Consider the following 17,330-nt stretch of genomic DNA (forward strand, 5'->3'; position numbering starts at 1 on the left):
ATATGCGTATCGTGTACAACGTATTTCCAGTCTCCGCTCCCCAATATGATTTCTCGCTTTTTTCTTTAATTTATTTTTCTATCTTCTGTTTCGTTCATAAAAACTTAAGACTCAATTCATTACTTGAAATGATCACCTCCTCTACTCTTCTTCCTCATTCTTCCCTCCAACACAAGACGGGGGAAAACCCTCATAAAGAAACCATACTTCGATTCTAACCCTAAACAACCCCTCGTGTCCTGGAAATTTTGGAAATTATTACATGGTTGTCCGCCCGAAGCGCCTCCCCGCTAAAAAAACTCTCAGCCCGACACTCTGACGTCCATGCCCACCTGGTATAGTCTGGCTCAACTTTGTACCCCATCCATGCACGCCCTTGTACTCCACTCCCCACCCTTGCGGGCCTTGGTTGTTGCGACATTTCTAATGTCGATCCCACCCCGGCAGCTTGCCAGCATTTGATTTATAGTTGCCCGGATCGTCTTCCCGTCCTGCCAAATTATAACTTAACCCGAGCTGTCGGGCTCGATGAACTGACAACCTTTCCCCCAAATACATTCCACCCTGCCCCAATTTTTATTTATTTTATTTTGTTTTTTACTTTTTATTCTTTTACTCCGAACGCCCCTCCCACGACCTCTGGATAGTACCCAAAAATGTCGATCTAGTGTGGGACCGCAAATGGAGTGTCGTTAAATTCCCCTGCTTCCCTCTGGCTCAATTCCTTCCGGTGCTCCCCCGCCATCAGTGACTATAGAACTCGCGCCAATCCCGCTGGTGGGACCGAGAATTAAGCGCTCATTTTTCAAAATTCCTCCTGGGGTAGTGTTTCTGTTTCGCTTTCCTTTGCGGCTTTTCTTCAATTTGAGTTAAGCGTTGCTGCCGGTTTGGAGCCAATCTGTGCCGTTCCTATTCCACCCTCTTTAGGGTTGGCCTGCAACCTCTCATCTGCCTTGGTTTATCCCACTGGACACAGACCTGAGGCAGCCATGACGAGCCCAAAGTCTTCTGTAAGCTTTCATCTAATGATTCCATGGTAGTCCAGGAGAAGTGCTGCTTAGTACTCGCTTATTGGTTGCCAATTCCATCATCTTCACCCTTGCTTAGAAATGCTCAATGCTAACATGATATATGCAGGAACCAAAAAGTGAATGGTATGACCATCTTGTCTGACTGGCATTTGTCTCTGCCCATTCCTGAAGATTGACTAATGAGATAATGATAGCGACACGCAGTCTTTGACAGACAGTGTAACAGACTATCCCGTCGAGAATGGGAGACGTTATCACAAATACCATGAAGGAGGTTTGTCCTTCAGATACGCATGTGCACGGATTTTGGAGTGTTTCTAACAATAATCTCAGCATATCTATATCCCAATGATGAGCAGGAGCTTGATCGTCTGGACATGGCACATCATATGTACAAATTGGTGATGAAAAATAAATTATATCATGTTCCTCTTGAACAGCCGCAACAAATCCTCGATGTTGGCACTGGCTCTGGCATATGGCCAATAGAAATGGGTACGCATCTCCGTTCCTGGACTACGTCGATTTGTGTACCATTCCCGATCTCTAATGCTTCTTCAAATCAGCAACATTTTTCCCGAATACCACCATCACAGGAACAGACCTTTCCCCAGTGCAGCCCACAGAGGTCCCAGAGAACGTTCACTTCCTGGTAGATGACGCTACAGAAGAAGAATGGCTCTGGGATGCAGATCATTTCGACTATGTTCACATCAGTCACATGTCAGGTGCCATTGCATCTTTCAAACAAGTATTACGACAATCCTTCAAGCATCTCAAACCAGGTGGATACATCGAATGCCAGGAAACAGATCCGAAACCAAGATGTGATGACGGCACCATGCCACCAGAGAACCCAGACGGGTTCAGTGCGTATGCTCTGCACGACTGGTTTGATTTGAACATGCGATCTAGCCAGGAGATTGAGCCATGTCGACAGTTCCGATTTGCTCATCGCATTGAGAAGTGGATGAAGGATGTGGGCTTTGTGGACGTTGAACAACGGAAATTCAAAATCCCGACAAACAACTGGCCTGCCGATGAGCATTTGAAGGTCATCGGGGACTGGAATGAGAATAATTGGCTTGAAGCCTTGTCAGGCTGGTCATACAAGCCCTTTCTTGCTCTGGGCTGGTCGAAGCCTGAGATTGAAGTCTTTCTTGTTGATGTCAGGAAGAGTATACAGGATCGGAGTGTTCATGCCTACATGGATTACTATGTGGTAACAGGCCGAAAGCCAATTTCCACGACGCCTTGACGAAACTACTGGGAGAAGATTCGCATCTTCCTTCTCATGATGATGATATGTCCTAAACACCGTTCGATAATGTCTTCGCTCAGACAATTGGCATAATATACCATTGGTAGGCGAACAGCATGTTGCATGCATTGCATTGGCGTCAGGCTTTGTTTTGACTACTTTGTTATTTGTTTATTCTCTTCTACCTTATTCATTTTACACTCCGCTTCTCTTATTCCCATTCACGAATCATTTTCATGCTTACCTATGTTGCATCGATCGAACTGCATTGAATCTCCAGACATGATTGCAAAATAATCTATGGACGAGCAATAAAGGTACTACGTCTCTTATGCATGATCAAACTATAATTCACAAATTCAACTATAAAATTTCATAAGTTCCAAAAGTTATCGCGATGGATACGTACTTCAACTGCTAGTAAATTGATGAGTTCTCATTGGTCTGGAGGCTTAGTCAGAAGCGCCAAGAAATCACTCAAAGCTGCATCCAAATGTCAATGTTCGGAGATACAGGGCCCCCCAAACACTTCAATTGGCTCGCATATGCCAACCATAATCCATGTCTTTTAGTAGGCATGCCTACAGGCATGCTCTAAAACCCCCCTCAGGTCCGACCCTCGATCATCCATGGATCAGTGACGATTTGCTCGCGGCAACCTTTCGTCGCTTTGCCAGCGGTCAACGACGACATGGCAGTTGTGTCCCCGGACCACTGGAGGCGCGAAGAAGACTTGCCCGGCGCCGGAATACAGCACTGGCTGGCTTCGGAGCATCTCAAGCAGAAGACATCGCGTGTCTTTTTGGGCGCAATGGGCGAGAACATATGAAGTGGACGGATCACTCGTGGCAGAGACCGCGTGTTAATATGCAAGGTGAGTGGGACCTGAGTGAACGAATTCAGTAAAATTGGACTCAGCAAACTAATTATTCGGAAGACTTGAGTAGCTACGCTTTCGCAACTGTCGAGACTTCACTTCCGTTTTACGACCATAATCCTGAACCTATTAACCGGCGCATCCCTGAAGAACAAGTTTCTATCTCTCGGGAAGAAAACGAGCCAACCAAGGCGCAGATCTTTCAACAATTCCTAGAAGGGAAAGACTGGGGGATTGAGGATGCTCAAGATTTCGCCCGTCGGTTGAGCATCGACCTGCACCGAGAGCCGGAATACAGCCGTCAAATATTCGACAGATTGCTTATGCGCTCAACGACAGACTTGACACAAGTGATCCAGTTTCTGGATGACCCATTTTTGAATGTTTGGGGAGCCGGCAACTACCTTGCTGCGGTGGATCTGTTTAGGCGGACAAAAATCAAGCGATCCAGCCGAATTGCCGTGCTGAATGCAATTTCTCGTGCTCTCGAGCTGGGATTAATTGCCTCAGATGAAATCTGCATGATCATAAAAGCTCTCCCAGATATCATTGTTGAGCGAAACAAGACCTTGGCCGCATGGGACAAAAAAGCATTGCTGAAGCACTACCGTGCTATGTGGCAGGCCATCGGACGCTGCAGCATCCTAGGCTACGGTGAATTGGATAAAAAGATTGTAGATGCCTGGCTTGGGGAGCTTATGAACATTGGTGACTTTCGTTTCGCTGACGAGATTATCATCGCAACCCACGGTGCCAGCCATGACGTCTATTGGCCTTCGACCTTTATCTTAACGTGGCTGGACAAATTCAGCCAAGATATTCCGACAACATCCGTTCAATTCCCGGTGTCTTTGTTAAACCGAATGGACCCTGACTGTGCTGCGAATTGTTTGATTTATGTCACCGAACGCCTGGCCTCTATTGAGCAGAAGCAGAATCGGAACCAACGGCTTGAGCAGTGGCGAGATTACCTACTGAAAATGACTGATGCTTCGGCTATTGCACGTTCCCAAACATGGTCAGATCTAGCGCTGGCCTATATTCAAAACCAAAGCGAAACATTGGCTACCTTACCTACGAATTCCACCCTACCTATCCAACATCAGATTCTGCTTCGCCTATGGATATTGCGCTCGCTGAGTCGAGCCATGGGACCCATGTATCATTCGCATGCTAAAGCAACTGATCAATCCATCTATTTATTGCTCAGCCTTTACGAAACCACTGCGTCGCAAACAAGAGGAACTTTCCTTGCAGACTTGTTGAATGGCATTCACGGCCTGAATTTGCCATACAACGGCCTACTTCTACTTGCAGTTGACCTCAAACTGAGGAAACTGGTCACAAAAACCACCCGCCAAACCCTCGAACAACTTGAAACCTCCCAAAAATCCTTGACCAATCTCTGGGCAGACCCAGCTACCTACAATGGAGTCCGAGTCCTTTTTCATGGCTCCTTTGAACAAATGTTCAATCGGCTGGATCTTCTGAGTGCCGAGACTATCGGTGAATGCCTTCGTCTTGCAAGAGTAGGCGATTCAAAGAGCGTATGGTCGATCACCAGACTCTTGGGAAATCATACGCCTTTCAAGTTGTGTCTTCACAAGGCTTGGGTACCAATCCCACACCCAGATGAGAAAGTTCTCGTGCGCTACCATCCCGGACCACGGGATAGCATGTGCCCTGATCCCTACGCCGCAGTCGAATTCATTCACCAATTGGCTGTTTCGTTATCCTGCTGTCAGCACTTGACTCCCTCCCGCTCATTCCACCTCATTCACTGGCTTTACGACTACCTTCGCAAGCATGGTGGGCCTGTTTACCCATCCTTGGTGCGGGCCATGTACCATGCTGGTGTAGTGCGGTATCGCCGTGAAGGACGCCGTATCTCGCGTACTCAGTATGAGTATATTATGTGGATTATTGGCAAGTTTGAAGGGCAGGACGTTGTTAGAGAGCTTCATGAAGCACCGCAAATTGGCCGGTCGAGTCACAGCTCGTACCATGACTAGGTTTTACGGGGACTGACTACCACCCTCTGCACGTATATTAAATATGTAAATTAGAGATACCAAAACGTCGTCCTTCGAGATGACCAAATGCATAATACCCTGTTCATCCTTCCCAACGTGCTAATTATATGTGTCTTTGATTCCAAGTGACGTGCGTGAATGTAAAGGAGAATGATTGATTTCATTGATAGGCTCGAAAACTTCAGTTGTAGAACTCAACCAAGATCGAGCTAATCGTCTTTCATGAATACAAAGTCGGTAATGAGACACAAGCCCAGTGTATATTAAATCGCCTCCGGAAAGTAAGACCACTAGCCTGCACATCGCCTGGACCCTAAGCCTCCCTCTAACTGTCAACCTCCATATCTCCCGCGAGGTTAGAGTCCCCAGAAAGTGTCTCAATAGTGACATATTTCTTCATATCCTCCTTTGTGATAATCTTCTGATTCAACACAGCAGTGGTACCACGAGGGAAGCGGTAGTTCCGCTCCTTGTGTCCACGTTCATTGGGTTTCTCATAATTGCGCATCAACTGAGTAGGCTTGTCATTCTCAATGACACAGACGTCAACGTTGCTACCAGATCCCAGATCATTGAAAATACCAGCCTTGATAGCCTCTGCACACAATTCCACGGCCCCGGCCTTGTCAAGATCCGGCTTCCACATCGATTCAAACACTGACATAGCGGCCAAGGATCCGGATCCCATGGTCACGTACGGCAACTTATCTGTGGAACCGTGCGCGTGCACAGTGTACAAACCAACTCCGGTAGGGTCAACACCCGCAACGACCAGGTACGCGCCGATGTGGCCTTGGTACCGGAAGAGGTGCTGCTTCAGCATAGTCATGCAGGTGATCACACGAGGGTCGCGGCCTGTCGATAGGGAGTGCAGTTCGACGTTTGAGCTGATCAGCGCAGTGGTGAATTCAGTGTCCGCGGCGGTACCGGCACCGGCACACCAGATCTTTGGGGCGATGTAGTGGAGCTTCTCACAGTTCTATATTCCCGAGTAGGATCGTCGGTCAGCGGTCTAGAATTGGTCACGCTTTTTCGTGCTATTTGAAGTTTGTGCTCATACCTTGTCTGCTACTATGGGCCCGCTGGTGGCTCTGGTATCTGCTGCAATCTGTAGTTTCCCCGGATATCATGTCAGCTTCCGGCCCATCATGGTTGTCTTTGTTGGATTCTGGGTGACCTACCACAACACCATTATCGTAAATGCACCCCACGATTGTTGTACCGGTGCTGGTAGCTTTGGGAAGGGGAACGCCTCTGGCGTGAAGAGCCGCGTTGCGGTTGTAGTTGGAGAAGTCGAAGCCTGGCATCGTGACAATGCAGGGGTGGTTCGATTGGGAAAGATACGGCTAGTTGACGGGCGGCAAAGGGATGTCTTCTGCTGTCTAGCGAAGTCGATGACAGGCGTAGAAGAGGAATGCTCGAGGAGAGAGTAGATGAGAGCAAGCTGGAGGAAGTCGGGAGCTGTTTGAAGTGACGAAGCTCCCGCAGCCTAGTTTACCTAAGTGGATGGAAGGCGGTGAGTGGGCCCAAACTGCATAGTTAACCAGCTCAAGCATGCATCAGGTGTAAAGAGAGATGTGAAAGATGAATAAAATTATTTTATCTAGAAGTACTTAAAGCCATAAATCTGTCCCATCCCGTACTTTAAACGAAAATACGATTTATCTCAGTGTCTTGAAGATCTCATCGTCGTCTTAGCTGTTGAAGCTCACTGTGTTGGTGCCTGACCCGCAAGGCAAACAGATAACCACCGCGTGTTTTCGCCTTCAACATTTTCGGGCGTTCAAACACCTTCCCCGTCGAGACCTGGCCGTTTCACTCATCCCATCGCGGACCTACCAGGATCCTTACATCCCTCTCTTCTTCTGGGAAGAGACTGCGTCACGATTTTTGCGCGTACTCTGCAGCTTTTTAACCGGAGTCCGCAAGCACTCCCCCGACGCTCTTTCTCTTCTACGCCGCCGAGCTCACCATCGCTCAATGCTTCGAGAACAAATTCACCTTTAGGCGACTCTCCTCGTACGGTTTCCGCAGACCATCATCGACTCAAAATGGCTTTCAACCTGGTGCAATCGCACGCCGGAGCCGAGCTAGGACCAGAGCTATCCGATGTCTTCACAGATGTATGTACTCCAAATAAGCTTGAATGATACTCGTGAAGGGTCCTGGGCTAACACCGCGTCTAGGAAGTTGGATTTAAAGGTCTCTCCGGCGATGCGAATATTCGTTTACTACCTACTCCTTGGCCCGAAGATTCCCTTCCTTCCCCGACCTCTTCTCTCCTAGCTGTCGCCCAGAGCAAAGGAGTGGTTGTTGGTGCCGGCCCAGACGCGCTTGTGATCGCAAGCACCGAGTCTATCAGAAAGGCTATCGAGGCACCATCAGGAGAGGATAAAGTAAAAACAAAACCGTTCCAGCCGCAGGCTGTTATCCCTCTCCCCGCGCGACCTACACATGTGGCATTTACTGCAAACGACGATGCTTTGATCCTAGCCACGGAAAATGGCTCCCACATATCTGTTTTTAAGACTACCGACATTACCCAAGGGAATTCGCAGCCGTCCATTTCCATCCCTACCAACGGCGCATCGATTCGGGCACTTGCGCCCAACCCAGACCCAAACTCTACTTTCGTTGCCCTTGTCACTGCCAATGGTGAGCTTCTGGTTGTCGACTTGAAGGCTGGAAATATGGTTTCAGGTGCCAATGGTCCAATCCTCAGGAATGGAGTTAGCAGCGTGGCGTGGAGCAACAAGGGAAAACAGCTGGTGGCTGGATTGGTAGATGGAACAGCAGACCAGATGACCCCAGATGGGACAAAGAAGGACGTTGTTCCTCGTCCATCTGATCTGGAGGGTGATTGCCATGGTAAGCTCTCACATGTTGATTTCATTGTGCAGTGAAATTGCTAAACAAAAATGTTATAGTTTCCTCTGTCTGTTGGCTTGAGAACGATGTGTTTTTCATGGTCTACACCCCGAATGCCACTGACGATGGCACTGGACAAAACCCGCCTTCTTCTTACTACATCATCACGAGACGAAAGCAGGCTCCTTTTCTCATTCAGAAACTGCCCGAAATTTGCTCCACCATGGGCTTTGCGATGAACCGCTCGCCGGCATATAACTTCACCGTACGACTGCGAGACTATAAGCCTGCTTTGAAGGACGTCTTGATTGTCTCATCCACTGCCTCAACTGACGTTGGTCTTATCACCCGATCTGATAAGCCACTTGCCAGTGACGATGCTTCCAAAGCCCTTGTTAATCAATTCACGACCACAGAAGTTAATGATGATGCTAAGAGAGCATCCGTTCCATTGAAAGATTCCGTTGATGAAACCTCCGTGATCGGTCTGGCTGCGGACCTTTCTTGCAGTGAAACTGTCATTGCACCCATTGCAGGTGAGGACATATCAGAGAGCTCAACTCCTCTGCCTGGCCTTTTTCTACTAAACAATGACGGTATCCTCTCACACTGGTGGTTCCTTTACTCTGATGCCATTCGTCAGAAAGTTCCATATTCTGGTCTGGTCTCAGCTCCCCAGGCATCAATGACAACCTCCCAAATTCAACCTCCAACTCCCGCCCCAGCGCCCCAGCAACCTGCTTTTGGACAATCTTCCTTTGGCACCCCATCTGCTATGGGCTCATCTGCCTTCGGTAAGCCATCTGGTAGTGCCTCTTTTGGAAGCCCATCTGCCATGGGGTCGTCTACCATGGGAGCAACAGCATTTGGGAAGCCATCGTTTGGTAGCCCTTCTCAAGTGAATGGAGGCTCAACTCCAGCTTTTGGCAAACCTTCCTTCGGAACTCCTTCTCAGCCCGGTGTTGGGTTTGGCTCAACAAGTACACTGGGTCAAGCACAGTTTGGCAAGTCTGGATTCGGTGCTGCAGGTGTCACAGCGTCTCCTTTCGGACAGCCCAGTACTCCTGGAAAGTCACTCCTCGGGACCGGATCTGGCTCTACAGGGAGCGGTTTCGGTGCTTTCTCTGGTGGGGGAGGTGGAGGTGGGTTTGGTAGCCTTGCAGCATCCAAGCCCGCTGAATCGCCTTTTGGTAAGCCTGCGGGACAAAGCGCTTTTGCCGCAGCGCCAGCTTCTTCGCCGTTTGGAGCTAAGCCACAAACGGACACAGCATTCCCTCCTCCGTCTAATGAGGTGAAGAATCCCTTTGGCGGCGGCACCTCTGGCTTCACACTTGGTTCTTCCTTCAAACCCGATGGCACAGCTGCTAGCGATCTCCCGAAGTCTGACAATAAGTCTTCGGGGGCCTTCTCTTTTGGTGGATCTTTCGATGATATGGTCTCATCTGGCAAGACAAGCCCCCAACCTGAGTCCATGGATGATGTGGAGGATTCTACCGCTGATTCCGCAGCACCGCCAGTGAAGACTGAACCAACTTCTATGTTCGGTAAGCCGACTACTCAAGCTACATCTATGTTTGGGAATTCGACTGCCACTTCATCGCCGTTCGAACAGCCGAAGCCTGCTACAGAATCGGCATTTGGAAAACCAACACCTATTCCAACATCGGCATTCGGAAAGCCATCGCCTGCTACCACCTCGGAATTTGGAAAGCCATCGTCTGCCACTACGAATCCATTTGGAAAACCTGCTACTACAACATCAGCATTCGGAAAGCCGATAACCACCACATCCATGTTTGGGAAGCCTGCGTCCGAGGCCGAACCGAAGGACCCTAGCTCCATCGAGAGGACAAAGTCAAGTATTTCCATGTTTGGAAACAATACGGCTACTCAAAACACCAACCAGTCCCCAGCTCAAGATCAAATTACAAGCCCTCTTTCGGCGCCTTCAGACAAGACTGCGACACCGAAGAGAGAGCAGTCTGCTTCAACACCTACTTTCTCCTCCTTCGATACACCATTGCCCCCCGATGCTACTAGCAGGGATAGCTACGCACCTGGCGATACATCAGCATCTTCTAATGTGTCTAAAAGCTCTCTTGAGGATGCTCCGCTCCCACCTGACTTTACTGGTCCAAAGAAATCTGCCCCGAAAGATGAAGATGCACCACTTCCACCAGATTTGCTTGCTCAAAAGAAATCCTCCCGCAAAGTGGATGACAAGAATGACGCACCACTTCCGCCAGACTTCCTGTCCCAGAATAAATCCCTCATCAAGGCTGAAGACGCTCCACTGCCTCCGAGTTTCCTGAGCAAGCCTAAAAAGGCCGAGGAAGCCCCACTTTCACTAGATACCTTGTCGCAGAATAAGTCCCTCATCAAGGCTGAGGACGCTCCACTTCCTCCGAATTTCTTGGGTAAGCCTAAAAAGGCCGAGGATAAGCCATCTGTTCCCGAAGACGCGCCCTTACCCCCAGATTTCGTGACATCAAAGTCTAAATCTACTCTTTCGGAAGAGGCTGTGGCTGTTCCTGATGAGTCGGACGCTGATTCAGAGGAAGACGCCGAGGAGGATGCAGATGAATCCGAATTTTCTGACAGTGGCGAGGAGATTACGCATGACGAGACGGAAATACCAAGCCCCAAGCCCTCAGCACAGAGTTCTTTTGCAGGGTTTTCTGACAAGAGCTCCTCTGGAGGCCTCTTTGGAGGATTCTCGAAACCAAAGCAAGGACAAGCCCCAAGCACGTTGTTTGGTGAGATTTCCAAGCAACCTCACCTTCCGCCTCCTGGGCGTGCAGCTCAAAGTTCCCGTGAGCCTTTCAGGTCACCAAGCCCTACCCGTACCAAGATGCCACAGAAGAGTACTCTCTTCAAAAACCGAAATGAGAAACCAGCTGGAAGCGCCTTACATGCCCGCAAAGCTTCTCTGACCCAATTCGCCCAACAACGTGGTGATCAGCTGAGGAAGGCAAGTATTACTGCTCAAGAAGAACAGCTTCGCGCTCAACAAGCCGTGCAGCAACGCCAGGAAGAGGAAGAAGCTTTGTCTCTTTCTGAAGATGATGAGGATGAGAGACTGCGTGCAGACCTTTCTCGACCAATCGAGCCCGCGTCTACACTTGACCCATTCCTACCTCACCAGAACTACATGGGTGAGACGGCCAAGCCAGGCATTCCAGGCATGATCGAACGACTGTACCGCGACATCAATTCCATGGTTGATACACTAGGTATCAACTCTCGTTCAATGGAATCGTATCTCCTGTATCAGCAAAGTTCTCAGACCTCCGGCGTTGAGAAGTTAGTAAATGTTCTGCAAAGTGAGCAACCTGCCGATGTCCTCGACGAAAAGCTGTTGTTGCAAGACATCAGCAAGCTTGATGAGGTCGTTGCCGCTCTTGTTTGTTCTCTCAGTGAGCAGCGAGTGCAAGGAGTGGAGGAGAAGCTCGACCAATGTCGCGAGCTGCTGACCAAGGACATTGTGACTCTTCGTGGCCAATGCGCTAGCATTCGCAAGACGCTAGATGCACACACAGACACCGGAGCCATCCTCGCTGCGCCTCTTTCTGCCGAACATGCGACTCTGCAGCACGATCTTCGAACATCCTTTACGGATATTCAGAGCAAGATGGCGGATTTGGAGCAGGGCGTCTCCTTGTTGAGAGCAAAGATTGCTGATGTTCCTCGCGCTGATAGCGATTCGCGGCAGTCGAAGCGACCAACAGTAGAAGCTGTCACGAAGACCATTGCCACTATGATGAGCATGGCCGAGAACAAGAGTAGTGACATCGATGTTCTGGAGGCTCAGATGCGGAAGCTCGGTATCGACATGACGAGCACTGTCCCCAGCAGCCGTGAGGGATCCCCCTACACTACTCCCCGCAAGAACGTCGGTCGTTTCCCTACCACGCCTGGCTCGCGTGGCTCGATCGACAACAGTGCCTACCACACCCCTGAGTCTGCTTCTCGCGGCGTCAGCTTCCGGGCCAGTATCAATGGCTCTGCGAAACATAGCCGCCTTCGCAGTGTTGAAAGCTTTGCGCCTGTAGTTGCCCAAGAAGAAAGTGCCCGCTGGAAGGCGAAGACGCAACGACGTCAACATCTCGTTGGCAATCTGAAAGCGGCCATTGAAAAGAAAGAGATCAAGGTTCGAGGTGTGGATGAATTTTAGAGGGGAATCTTTGGGTTATTTGAACGAGGAGAGGAATTGGTATTTGGGCATCTGCTGCTCCTTTTCATGTGCTAGCGTGGTTTGTGGTTTAATGGGTACGGGAACGAAACGATCTCTTGAACCCCCTCATGGAGTGTACATAGTATTTCCGCTATTTTTCTCCTTTTGCAGTCTTTGATACTTTGATATGTTTACCGGCATGATGCTTAATGAAGACCGGAAATCCTGACATCATATCGCGGTGACATCACATGTAGATCAGCGTTAAATTCGAGTAACTACCTACATTCTACATTTACATTTACACTCAAGATATTCGACATCACGCCCTCTCTATTCCATTCTTCCCTGCAGCATGCCCATGTCTCAACCAACCAGCGAGTTCATCTTCTTCAGATTGAAGCCTTCCGTACGGCCTGAAGACCCGACCAACGAGGAAGGCGAACGCTTGTTGTCTATATTCCGCAACACCCAACACGAAAGCGGGCATCAGAGCTCTGCATGGGGCCGTTCAGCAGAGGATAACAATACAGTAGTATGGGCAATTAGTGAGTTAGCCAGAATTATGAGCATAGAGTAGATGTCAATGACTGTGATGTTATCAAACATCTGTCTACGACCATAAACGTGAGTACACTAAGAGATGGCTAACTGAGTGAACAGACTGGACCGACGCTCGAGCCTCCGCAAGCATCGAACATCTCACTCCATATCTTGACCCAGATGCTCCACCTCCAAAAGCAATCTACGCAACCCTCAGTCCACCCCTCTGCAGCGCCGACGCACTAATCGACAACCCAGTAACAGAGCTATGCACATTATCATTTGCAGACTCGCTCTCTGTTCCAGAGAAAAGACAGCTTAATGGTAACTTAATCGACTTTCGGACAGCCTTGGTTAAACAGCTCCCGGAGGGGTCGAGGCCAATATCATGGTCGATGGGGCATGTGGACCGGCCGGGTTCAGTGCAACATGCGAAGAGTCCGAGTGGACAAGCGGTGCTTTACCTGCTAGTTGTTGGATGGGAATCTATTGACGTGCATAATAAATCGAGAGAGACAGAGCAGTTTGTTTCCAGCATCTCGCCCATTCGTGAGAAGTCGTTGGGGGCTATTCCTGGGCTGGAGTTGAAACATGTCAGTTTTCAAAAGACTTAGTTAAAGGTGACGGGTTGGTTTGCTGGATGCTTCAAGCGATGGAGAGGGGCATGTGAATTAATAAATCAAGGTATTGGATTTAGGAATGGAAATGGTGTTCTTTTTGGCTTTCTTGACGATTCAATGTGTCCGATGGTCAACTGGGAGAGGATTGGGAATGATGAACGCACGTCCAGGGCTACGGGTATAGAGGGTAGGGTGACGGGGACAAATTCGTGGGATTGGTTATTAGGAGGCAATGTTTCAATCACATGCCTCGAATAAGATACAGCGAGAAAGAAAGGGGATAGAAAAACGTCAACACCCGTGTGAGTTTGAAGATGAAAGGAAATAGCAAAAAGAGAAAAATAGAATCGTCGTAAACCACCGTGGACTTTTTGGGCTCGACATTTGCCAAGCTCCCAGGGTAGAAGAGGAAAGTATTTGGACTTAGACACGGTGCTTCTCGCTTTCTAAATTGATTGTTAGATAAAAATGCATCTTAGATGGAAGGAAGAGACAGGGGTAACGAACCAAGTCGAGAATAGAGCATGTACAAAGCCATCTGGTTGCACTCTTGAGTACCAGTAATGGTCACCAGACGCTCGTTGCTGCTCTCTTGCGGCTCGTTGATCTTAATCACACTGCCACTAAGATGGCGTATTTCGTTAATCTTGGCTCCACCCTTTCCAATAATGGCTCCAACCATATCGTTGGGAATGAAGATTTGTTGAGTCATTGGCTGACCGGGCATAGCACCTCCCACCGGAGCCGGTGCAGGCGGGCCTGCACGACCAGGAGTCGGCTGCGGACCGCCGACATAAGGAGCCGGCTGATGAGGAGGACCACCAGCATAGGGAGCAGGCGCGGCACCGTAGGGCATGGCAGGCTGGCCAACAGGAGCCGGGGTAGGTTGGCCGTGCAGGTACGGAACACCGTAGTTACCTGCTTGGGCGCGGTTGGGGTGAGGATTGTGGCGCTTGAAGGTGTCGGGGTGGCCGTACTGGCCGCCGGCGGGCTGAGGAACATAGGGAGCAACCTGCATGCCACCAGGAACAGCGCCGGCGGGGCCGCCGCTACGAGTAGCGTATGCCGAAGCAGCAGGGCCATTGAATCGTTCCTTCAGTTGTTCCACGAGCGTAACGGCAACGTAGTAAGTCGCAATGTGCACGGCATCCGCGACACCCAGGATGACGAGGGAGCGCTCGGTCGACAGCGGCAGGCAGCCATCCGATGCGTTGAGTCGTGCACCAGATGCGTCCTGGATCTCGCGGATACGGCTACCACCTTTGCCGATGATAGAGCCGATGAGAATGTGAGGGATTAGCAAACGCAGCGGGTACGTCTTGGACTGGGCAGTAGAAGGGGCCTCGAGAGGTTCATTGTTCAGGGTACGAATGATTAGTCCGAATGCCTGGTATAATTAGCACCAAGTCTTTCAAGCAAGAATAGAACCAAAACCTACCTTGGCTACCGCGTCCTGGAGGCCGCTGACGGTCAAGATCCGCTCTACGGCACCCCGAGAATAATCGCTGACAGTGCACTTGGCGCCAGACAGACGTCGAATCTGGGAAACATTCTCACCTGCCTTTCCGATCACCGTGGCTGCCTCCTGGCTGGAGATGACCGCGCGAATGTGAATCCAGTTTGACTCGTCCTGTGGCGTGTGCTGGTCCGACTGGGAGCCAGCTCGTTCACCGTGAGATGCGGTCGATTGGATAGGCTGAGTCTCGGTGTGGTCCTTGCCATTGGGTGCATCGGGGACCACGGTATCACCTTGGGTGTCCTTCGAGCCCTCAACAGTCGGGATTTGGTTGCTCGACACGTCCGTCTCGGCTTCGGCGTCGCTGCGCACTACTTTGTCCAGGGCGGGTCGCTTGGCCTCAGGCTGGTCGTTGGGAGCCGAAGGAGAGGAAGGATCCTCGAGGGGACGCTTAGTCGATTGAAGGTTGGAGGGAGAGGCCGACATGATGATAGGTACAATGTGCTGTATTGTATTTGTCTTCACTTACGTGAAAGAGGTCGAGTGTGTCAAGAATGAAATCTGTTTTCTTCTTTTATGGATCGTCTATTTACACCAGAAGTTCCCACGGAAAACGTGCTGGTGCTGGTGCTGGCGATCGGGGAAGGGGATCGGGTGAGAGGCTGAAGTGGAGGAAGAGATGTGGTGTGGAGTCGACGACAAAGCGCAGATCAATGGTGATGGTGGGGTCTTCCAAAATGCAAGGGAAGCTTGTTAATCTTCTTTTTTTGCTTTGAATTCCCTTCCAGTGACTAGGGGAATTGCCGGGGGATGGGGAAAAGAGTCGAGGGGATTGAAAGCGGAAAAAGGTTAAGGGAGGTGTAGAAGGTCGTGGATGCGACGGGGGTGTGCAAGGATAGGGCGAAACTAGGAAAAAACCAGGCAAGAAAGAGCCGTGCCACTCCAAACCAGTGTCGCCTCGCAGAGAATAAGAAGACACGAAATAAGAAAAAGAAACCAGAGAAGCTCGGGGATTGGGACGAGAAGGGGGTGATGGAGAGAGATGAAGCGGAGTGATTGAGCTTACTCGTTACCTGTTACTCGGGCTAAACCCAAACCAGCTACGTCACGTGGTATCAACGCGACGCGGTTCTGTACTTCCCCTACCCTGAGACCTTGAATGACCTTCTCAGATTAATTCCTTTCTGAGTCTGCAAGATACATAAAAATGGATATTCCAGAACAGAACTTGCAGAACATCCAGAATTTTGCTGCGAATCGTGCTGCAGCGGAGAAAGAGTCCACCAGCCAACCTCTTAGTGCAACCGCCCTGCATGCCTATGCGCGACGGTTAGATGGAACCCTACGGGAGCTCCAGGAGCAAGTCCGACGCCAGGAAGATGAGCTAAGGAAGGTATGGATATGTAGCATCCAGATTTCGGTCATCTTTAGCTAACATCTCTCTCTAGCTTCGGGAGATTCGCTCTCATGGCCTCTTAGAGAGCGAAAAAGACCAATGGGCACGTGTTTCGGAAGCACGACGAGCTAAAAGAGCCTATGACTCATTGCTCCAGGCTGAAGAAGATCTTCCAGTTACAGACTCCGTTCTGCCTTCGCTCATAGCGATTGAAGAGACTTCCCGACTCATTAAAGAAAGCAAAGGATTCGTATCAGTGACGGCGGAGAGATTATCTGCAGATCGTGAGCAGCTTCGTGTCGAAGAGGCCAACTTGCGAGATTCACGTGCGATTGCAAATGGACTTGGAGAACGACTCCAACGAATTCGCAATGCCAACGCCCGGAAGCAAGAACAGACACCCTCACAAGTAGCCCAGGAGGTGTTAAGTCAACAAAAAACGAGAAGCAAAGTACTAGAACGGGAATTTGAGAGTCTCAGGAGCTCCTTGAACACTTTTATCGACGAAACCTTGGCTCCGATGCTTGCTGCAGAGAATCTTGGCGGCCCCACGGTGGGAGATGCCCTGGAGGTTTCCGATACAACACTGAACGCGGGGTACACAGCTCATGGGAAACCAAAGAAGCAGAAAGAGAAAGAGTTAGCAGATAATGGTGGAGGTCAGCAGATGATCGACAAATTCGTTCGGCGCACAAATGATGGTTCAAACCTGGCAAATAAACGAGAAGCGGCCGCAACCGAAATGCATGAGCTTCTAGATTCTTTGCTGGAGGCTGGGACGTCTTATGTGACTTTAGAACGGGACTCAGCTATCCCACGGTTCCTTGTGAGAGCGAAAGTGGCTCAATTTCATCCTCGCGATGCCCGACGCCTGCGGTTGATAGACTTCGGTCGCTCGCTGACTGGATAATGCGGGAAAGAGAAACGTGTATTTTCTTGGCTTAGGGACAGAAGATGGTATTATGTCTATTTGAAACCTAATTCAGAGTAGGGGTGCAAAGTAATTGGAACGCGCCTTATGCCTCGACCTCATGCCAAGAACCCAGGAGCCATGAAGTACTCTGCCTGAGA

The 17,330-nt window shown here is 49.9% G+C and overlaps 7 protein-coding genes across 7 annotated transcripts; 5 read left to right on the plus strand and 2 right to left on the minus strand.

Annotated features, from left to right (window-relative positions):
• Positions 1-989: 989 nt before the first annotated feature.
• N7484_004294 (class I SAM-dependent methyltransferase) lies at positions 990-2,289 on the plus strand (the record flags this gene model as incomplete). The annotated part of the gene is made up of 5 exons (XM_057114714.1): positions 990-1,010; positions 1,138-1,154; positions 1,226-1,305; positions 1,365-1,526; positions 1,598-2,289. 5 exons carry the CDS (start codon positions 990-992, stop codon positions 2,287-2,289), a joined length of 972 nt encoding a protein of 323 aa, XP_056974854.1.
• A 564-nt stretch (positions 2,290-2,853) lies between these two features.
• Positions 2,854-5,181, plus strand: N7484_004295 (uncharacterized protein; the record flags this gene model as incomplete). Its single annotated transcript, XM_057114715.1, has 2 exons — positions 2,854-3,166; positions 3,230-5,181. The coding sequence occupies 2 exons, from the start codon at positions 2,854-2,856 to the stop codon at positions 5,179-5,181; spliced, it is 2,265 nt and encodes a 754-aa protein (XP_056974855.1).
• A 346-nt stretch (positions 5,182-5,527) lies between these two features.
• pup1 (proteasome core particle subunit beta 2) lies at positions 5,528-6,509 on the minus strand (the record flags this gene model as incomplete). The annotated part of the gene is made up of 3 exons (XM_057114716.1): positions 5,528-6,181; positions 6,263-6,310; positions 6,384-6,509. The coding sequence occupies 3 exons, from the start codon at positions 6,507-6,509 to the stop codon at positions 5,528-5,530; spliced, it is 828 nt and encodes a 275-aa protein (XP_056974856.1).
• Positions 6,510-7,253: 744 nt separating this feature from the next.
• Positions 7,254-12,244, plus strand: N7484_004297 (FG-nucleoporin NUP159; the record flags this gene model as incomplete). Its single annotated transcript, XM_057114717.1, has 3 exons — positions 7,254-7,325; positions 7,389-8,070; positions 8,130-12,244. 3 exons carry the CDS (start codon positions 7,254-7,256, stop codon positions 12,242-12,244), a joined length of 4,869 nt encoding a protein of 1,622 aa, XP_056974857.1.
• Positions 12,245-12,599: 355 nt separating this feature from the next.
• Positions 12,600-13,401, plus strand: N7484_004298 (uncharacterized protein; the record flags this gene model as incomplete). Its single annotated transcript, XM_057114718.1, has 2 exons — positions 12,600-12,792; positions 12,908-13,401. The coding sequence occupies 2 exons, from the start codon at positions 12,600-12,602 to the stop codon at positions 13,399-13,401; spliced, it is 687 nt and encodes a 228-aa protein (XP_056974858.1).
• Positions 13,402-13,830: 429 nt separating this feature from the next.
• N7484_004299 (telomere maintenance protein PBP2) lies at positions 13,831-15,349 on the minus strand (the record flags this gene model as incomplete). Its single annotated transcript, XM_057114719.1, has 3 exons — positions 13,831-13,853; positions 13,915-14,794; positions 14,846-15,349. 3 exons carry the CDS (start codon positions 15,347-15,349, stop codon positions 13,831-13,833), a joined length of 1,407 nt encoding a protein of 468 aa, XP_056974859.1.
• Positions 15,350-16,070: 721 nt separating this feature from the next.
• N7484_004300 (uncharacterized protein) lies at positions 16,071-17,169 on the plus strand (the record flags this gene model as incomplete). Its single annotated transcript, XM_057114720.1, has 2 exons — positions 16,071-16,256; positions 16,312-17,169. 2 exons carry the CDS (start codon positions 16,071-16,073, stop codon positions 17,167-17,169), a joined length of 1,044 nt encoding a protein of 347 aa, XP_056974860.1.
• Positions 17,170-17,330: the final 161 nt, after the last annotated feature.

Source organism: Penicillium longicatenatum (assembly GCF_028827895.1).
Source record: "Penicillium longicatenatum strain IBT 33135 chromosome Unknown contig_2_segment0_segment0, whole genome shotgun sequence".
Lineage (NCBI taxonomy): Eukaryota > Fungi > Ascomycota > Eurotiomycetes > Eurotiales > Aspergillaceae > Penicillium > Penicillium longicatenatum.